The 7079-nt window shown below is 32.8% G+C and overlaps 1 protein-coding gene across 1 annotated transcript; it reads left to right on the forward strand.

The window, feature by feature from the left end:
• The first annotated feature begins 317 nt into the window (after positions 1-317).
• Positions 318-6806, forward strand: LOC149265079 (GDSL esterase/lipase At1g71250-like). Its single transcript, XM_089391434.1, has 5 exons — positions 318-612; positions 2723-2850; positions 3973-4218; positions 4351-4606; positions 6185-6806. Exons 1-5 carry the CDS (start codon positions 363-365, stop codon positions 6403-6405), a joined length of 1101 nt encoding a protein of 366 aa, XP_089247560.1. The 5' UTR covers positions 318-362; the 3' UTR covers positions 6406-6806.
• Positions 6807-7079: the final 273 nt, after the last annotated feature.

The following is a 7079-nucleotide window of genomic DNA, read 5'->3' on the forward strand; positions in this document are numbered from 1 at the left end:
GTAGATTGTATCACAATGATTTCATTCATAAAATCGCCCTGCCAGTCGTTGACATTAACTTTCAAATTTCGCGATTTTTTCGCTTGCCTTTTTAAAGCAGAGCTGCCATTCGGAGGGCTCCCGTGCCCAGCATTTAGTCTTCGTATCTTTGCAATTAAAAAAAAGGCATTTTATTGAATCTTCAACATCATCTCTTCTGGAATCTGAATTCAATGCGGCGCTTTCCTCAACGCCCACATGTTCTCTGAATGCAGTCAGATGGTTAAGACAACAAGACGATTGACAGAGTTGGTGGGCAGTTTCAGAGGACAGCCAATTTAAAAGAATAGAGAAGATTAACAACAGCATGGAAAGCTGTAAGAATGGAGGTCGCGGGGTCGATACCGCTAGCCCTGTTAATGATCTGCATGGCGTTTATTTTTACAGAGGTAGAATCTCTGAAACAAAGTTATGTCCCTGCGCTCTTCGTAATGGGGGATTCTCTGAGTGACAATGGAAACAATAACTTCCTTCCTTCTGTAGCGAAAGCCGACTTCCTTCCTTACGGCATCGATTTCCCACTAGGGCCTACAGGGAGGTTCTGTAACGGGCGTACTGTTTCAGACTACTTCGGTAAGGACGAGCCATTATTAATAATTCATTGTAGAAGCTAGGCGTTCTCCATGCAGGTGAAAACGCTCTGACACTTACATAGTTTTCAGGGTTGTTTCAGTGGTTAAATTGTTAGCAGTAACTTTGGATTTATAAAGTAATTTAAAGGTTTTTTTTTTTTTTTTGGGATGAGATTCAGCTGGGTTAAGTAAGTTTTTTAACTAATTAATTTTTCATGAAAAATCAGTTAGCTACTACTACTTTTTATGGAAATAGTCATAGATAAATGAGTTATTTTAACTTAGCTGAATCCCAAAAAAATGATATCTAAAAAAATTGTTGTTCTTCCCAATTTAAATCCTGTAACTTTATTTTATTTTAATATTATGCGGAATTATTAATTTGTTTAAAATGTTTGGTTGATCCAATGTGCTCACTGGATTATAATAGCAAGAGTTTTTATATTTTTATATTTTTTTCTTAATATTATGGTAAAGTGGCAATTTGTTCAAGGCAAAATATATCAATAATTTCTAATTTAGCAAGATATTGTCTCAAATTCCTTTATCAATAACTCTATTATAAGATTACATACTCACAATGATCTATTTTATTTTATTTTTGTGGAAAATTGTAACTTTGTATTAATTATAAAAACTTTCTATCAATTATGCACATAATGCATTTTTTTCCGTCCCAAGCAGCACCATTCAAGAAGATGGTGCCCATATAATAAAAACCAAAAAACTAAAAAATAAAAATAAGATTGGGGCTAAGTAAAAGATTGTAGTCACTTTTTTCTTAGTTTCTACTTTTCTTCATTCTTTTTGATCACGAGTGGTTGTTACAATAATTAGTTGGTTCTCTTATGTCTGCCTAGGATGTTTCTTATCTGAGTTTGAATCCTCCTATCTCCTTCTCCTTAGGCATTTATTGTCCTGAGTGTCTTTCTACTCTTGGATTTTGTGACACTCATACCACTGTTCCGGATTTGGGATTCCCTGGGGTCCCAAGTCCTCCTCTTCCTCTTATTCCTTGGGTTTTTTTCTTCTTGGGATCTTTCTTTGCCAAAGAACATGTGGTTTGTAGATGTCCAATTTGGAGACAAAAACAATAGATGTTGTGTTCTCATAATCTAAGTGGGTCCAAGAGTGGTCGTTACATGTCAAAAGGATACGGTGAGGTAGTTCTTTACTGAGGTCTACCTCAACACATATCTTAGCAAAGGTATAAATTGTTTCTTTAGTTCTCTGTGTATCCATCTTGATGTATTGGTTTTTTCTTTGTGTATCCATCTTTATGTACTCCCCAACATGTTGTCGATTCCTTCCAGGACTTTTGGATGCTAGAAGTGAAAGGGTAAGTTATGTAGTCTTACCAAGAAATGATCTACTTTATTATTAAATAGCATTAATTAATTCTAAGAAATATCTTAAACTCTTATCTATAAATTAAAAATTAAGACAAATAAATATTTTATTTTATATATAATATTTAAGGGAAATTATATTTTCTCTTTCTCATTTCTAGGGCAAGAGTGAGGGTAATACAACAATATTTATAGACATTTAGCCATTATAAACAATATTTCTCATCATTATGCCACTCACAAAGGAAGATAACAACCATATTGCCCAACCACATAAAATAATCCCTATTAACACTTATATATATATATATAAATTTATGTTTATAATAATGAATTTATTAAAAACCTTGATAAGTAGTCTAATTGGTTAAAGTTTCCCTTTGACGAATCTTTAGCCCTATGTCATCTTTAGCCTTATGTCATAACGCAGAGATTCAATTCAAAGTTAAGCTCTTTGTGTTTAGTCGGCTAGGCATATACGGTTAAGAGGGTTATTTTTTCTCTCACTGTGAAATCGTCACATTGCCTGCCATGCATTATATAACTATGTTTCTAACATGTACTATGGTTGAAAATTTCAATGATTTAAATGTATTTCGAGGGTATATTTTGAAATATATTTCAAAAATATAATGAATAGCATTAAAGTTGTTTAATCAAATTTCCAAAAATCGAATGTTAATTTACAATTAAGATAAAAGCATAATCCATTTCAATGTTTTAATTATCAATTATCTTATTTGTGTGCATGTATAAATATAGGAGAGTTTTTGGACATTCCTTTCGTGCCTCCCTACTTAAATCCAACCACGAGAGGGCCGAACGTTATGCGTGGAGTAAATTATGCATCAGCAGCTGCAGGCATTCTGGAAGAAACCGGCAGAAACTACGTGAGTTTTATGGATATCTGGACACCTAATCAGAGTTTCAATTACGTTTTATTTTTTATTTTTTTCTTATATTTTACTTTGATGGTAATTTGAGAATATTTTAGAAATGGATGAAAATAAAAGTATTAAATTTATGTTAATTGGGATTTTTTAAATGGAATAGTGTTTAATTGTAATTTTTTGGAGTTTAATCAGTGAAAAAATTTGTGGTCAAATTTTTATTTGTGTTATTTAAATTGATTTTTTTATTGTATATGGATTCAACATCTTCAAAAAACTTATGGGGCACTTCATTTGTGAAAAGTTAACATGTCAAACTTGTGATTCAATGAATCCTGCCAGATATTAGACAAATTAGATCGGAAAATAAACCAGAGAACTATCCAAAAAATTGTAGTTAAAAACTATTAGTTTTTTAAATTTAATCATTCTAGGATTTTTTTTGAAATTTCACTATGAGGAGAGAGGTCAATTAGCTTGACCTCTGGGCATTAGAAGAAAGATCAATTTGTTTGACCCCTCTCTTGACGATCAGATTTATGACCATGTCAGATTCCAAGATATTCCCAATACTGCAATACAATTCATGGAAATTCCTGCAAGATTTGTGCAGGGATTTTTGTAACTCTAGGTTATAGCTGTCAAACTTCAAATTTCTAGTGCCCCAAAAATTTTTTATGATGCAGAATCTATTTTCACCATAAAAATATGATTCAATCAAACACTGCTACTGAAATATTTCTTGAATTTTTTTTACCAGATTCCAGCCCCTCTTAACCATATAAGCAATTCCCCAATATAAGTGTTTCCTCCCCTTAAGTAAACTGCTCCATACACAAAACCATAGAAGTATATCCCAGATAAAGAAAATTTCCTCCCCTAAGTAAACGACTGCATACACAAAGCCATAGAAATATACCCCAGATAAAGAAAAAGAAATTAACTATTTTTAATTTATCCTCATCCATTTTTGCAAAATATTCGGAAATTTACAATCCACTTAAAAATATCTTACAACATCATGAAAAATGATCTCCTACAACGCCTCTGCATGTTGGGTTTCACCTGCCATAACAGTTTTCACATCATTCATTCACTGATATCAGCGATTTCATATTGCAGGGTAGCAGAATATCGTTGAGCCAGCAAGTTTCCAACTTTGGTATTACAGCCCGGGAGATCGCTGTACAATTGGGAAGCGCTCAGGCTGCTGCAAAATACCTCTCAAAATCTATTTTTTTATTTTCCTTCGGAAGCAACGATTACATCAATAACTACTTACAGCCTTCTATATATGCAACAAGTCGGAGATATTCGCAACAGAGCTTTCGGGACCTACTCCTCTCTGAATACTCCAAACAGCTCTCGGTACTAATTTATCTTCTTACAACTTTTACATTTTCTCAAACAAAATCTAACAAATCAGATGCAATATAGTCATTGACTGTATATATAAGCTTTATGGACTAGGCACTGATTTTAAGTAAAATTTATGCTCAGGCTTTATACGAGCTCGGTGCAAGGAAGTTCGTGGTGTCCTCTGTTGGTCCTTTGGGCTGCATTCCAGAGCAGTTGGCCTCTGCTAATTCAAATGGCATCTGTGTGAATTCTGTCAACGATCTGGTCGAGGATTTCAATGGCGGACTTCGACAATTGATGAGTTATCTAAACGAAAATCTGCCAGGAGCAACCTTTGTTTCTCAGAGCTCTTCATATAGCACAGTGCTGGATATCATCAACCACCCACGTTCATACGGTAATGGTTATTATTGAGAATCTGCATATTATATTAGTATAAAATTCATCTCAGAGGATTCAAGACCTTCAAAATAGTTAAAATATTATTATTATATTATATCAAAATTTATTTGTGGAAGCACGTTTCTCACCAATTAGTATGGTTCATCTACACACATTTTGAACCAAGCAGTGTGATTCATCATCAGACAATATAGAGATCAATGATGAATCACATTGGTTGATTCAATATAGAGATCAATGATGAATCACACTAGTTAGTTCTAAAGAGATCAACGATGAATCACACTGGTTGGTTCTAAACTCTTATGTAAGTATCACTCAAAAATTTGTTAGAAACAAGATATAGATCACATAAACCTAAATTAATCATTATAAACCTTATCAAAGTTAAATTTCTAAAAAGCATTTTTTTTTAGGCTTCGTCATATGCACTTATGTAATTAGGTTTTTATATAATTATTGAAATTTTGCAATTACCATATACATGTATGGTTGACCTTATTCTCACACTCTCTTATTTCAATTACTGATTTTAAAAATTAGATTAACTTTAAACTTGCTTTTATTTATCTGATTTAGAATATTCTTGAAATCAACAATAAAATTAAATTTAGCAATCCAACCCACAATTTATACTAAACCTATAAAATGATAATATGGGCCATTCAAAATCATCACATTTTATTGTTTCACTGTGCCTATATTATATAGGCATGGTGTAATTAGAAGAATAGGGACAAGGCCTTTGATCGCTTCACTCTGCCTATAAAATGTAGTCATGGTGTAAGTAGAAGAGCAAGGACAAAGTCTCTTTGATTGTTTCACTGTGCTTTATTGTTTCACTGAGCCTATAATAATTATATAGGCATGGTGTAATTAGAAGAATAGGGACAAGGCCTTTGATCGCTTCACTCTGCTTATAAAATGTAGTCATGGTGTAAGTAGAAGAGCAAGGACAAAGTCTCTTTGATTGTTTCACTGTGCTTATAAAATGTAGTTATGGCGTAAGTAGAAGAGCAAGGACAAGGTTTCTTTGATGGTTTCACTGTGCCTATAAAATGTAGGCATAGTGTAAGTAGAAGGGTAGGGACAAGGCCTTTGCCCAACAGTGCTACATATTAGTGTGTGCTACATACATATTAGTGTAAAGATGTACATACATATTAGTGTAAAGATGTATTAGAGTTTACACCATTTAAAAATTATCTTTCATCATTTATCTATTTCATTTTTGAATTGATGGCATATTTTGACATCCAATAATGGTTAATGAGTATAAATTTAACAATTAATTTTATTGAATTTACTGCTTCATATGAACATTAATCTGCAATCCAAATAAGAATCTCCATGGGAAGATAAACTAAAGTGATTAATAAACTAAGTTAAAATATGTGTAATAGCAAGGTTTACATAAATCTAAAATATTATAATATTATGATAGCATGGGTGACTGTAAATCTAAAGTAATATTAGATAATGTTGTTAAAACGCATTGCTTTATGATTTAAGGGACTTGGAATGCATTGCTTTGTTTTATTGAAATTCTGAAATGTGAACTTCATTAATGCAGGGATTAGTGTTGTCAACGAGGGATGTTGTGGAGTGGGGAGATTTCGTGGACAAATTACATGCAATGCCTTGGTTTTTCCATGCCCCAACAGAGGTCAATATGTATTTTGGGATGCCTTCCACCCAACTGAAGCAGTGAATTTAATTTTGGCAAAAGCAGCTTTCGATGGAGGGCCAGCTGCTGCTTATCCTATCAATGTCAGGCAGCTTGCACAGCTATAAATGACTGATATTGGTAACTTACTAGCTACTACTGATTATAGTTTGCCTTTCCCTAGATGGTTGATGTTGGTACCTTAATAGGTACTGATGATTTCTGAGATCTGTATGAAAGGAGTAAAGAAGCAGTGGCTTTTTCCTATGAAATTAATGCATCTCGGGGAGAGTTTACTGAACTAACATTCCTATATGTTTTATAGGAAGAAATAATAGAGATAATATTTCATATCTTTACGCTGAAACATAGTATAAAGGTTGCTAATCAGCATTCAGGAAATTTCAAATTACTACGAAATCTTAACTCTGTAATATTGATTGAGTTAGGAAAGCTCTCAAAAATGGTAAAACAAATTATGAAGATATTTTGTGAACGGACTGCAAAATCTCCCTACAGTTTTACGTGGCTGTAATTTGTCAATGTTTGGCTTTTGAAGGGATAAAGTGATTAAGGTATTTAAAATCTTCTTGCAGTTGTAGGTGATTTTTATATTAGTGAAATATGGATATGTATTTTAGGTTTCATCCGAACTTTTCCAGAATTTGGTTTAATAAAAATTCAAGTTCTGTATTTTTCATGTTAACATACATAGCTTCTACTATGTCATAGTGTCAATATCTACCACACCATAATGTCAATATATCCCAAACCAATAGTGAATATATGTTTCAGAGAGTGA

The sequence above is a fragment of the Pinus tabuliformis genome, chromosome 6 (genome assembly GCF_031772625.1).
Source record: "Pinus tabuliformis cultivar Carrire ecotype Pingquan chromosome 6, CPIR1, whole genome shotgun sequence".
In the NCBI taxonomy this organism is placed as follows: Eukaryota; Viridiplantae; Streptophyta; class Pinopsida; order Pinales; family Pinaceae; genus Pinus; species Pinus tabuliformis.

What these genes read in the sequence shown, in the direction of transcription:
- LOC149265079 (XM_089391434.1), top strand. Translation starts at nt 363, where the DNA reads ATGGAGGTCGCGGGGTCGATACCGCTAGCCCTGTTAATGATCTGCATG. An exon ending in AATACTCCAAACAGCTCTCG is followed by an intron (nt 4,219 to 4,350) that starts GTACTAATTTAT and finishes ATTTATGCTCAG; the next exon opens with GCTTTATACGAGCTCGGTGC. An exon ending in CAACCACCCACGTTCATACG is followed by an intron (nt 4,607 to 6,184) that starts GTAATGGTTATT and finishes TCATTAATGCAG; the next exon opens with GGATTAGTGTTGTCAACGAG.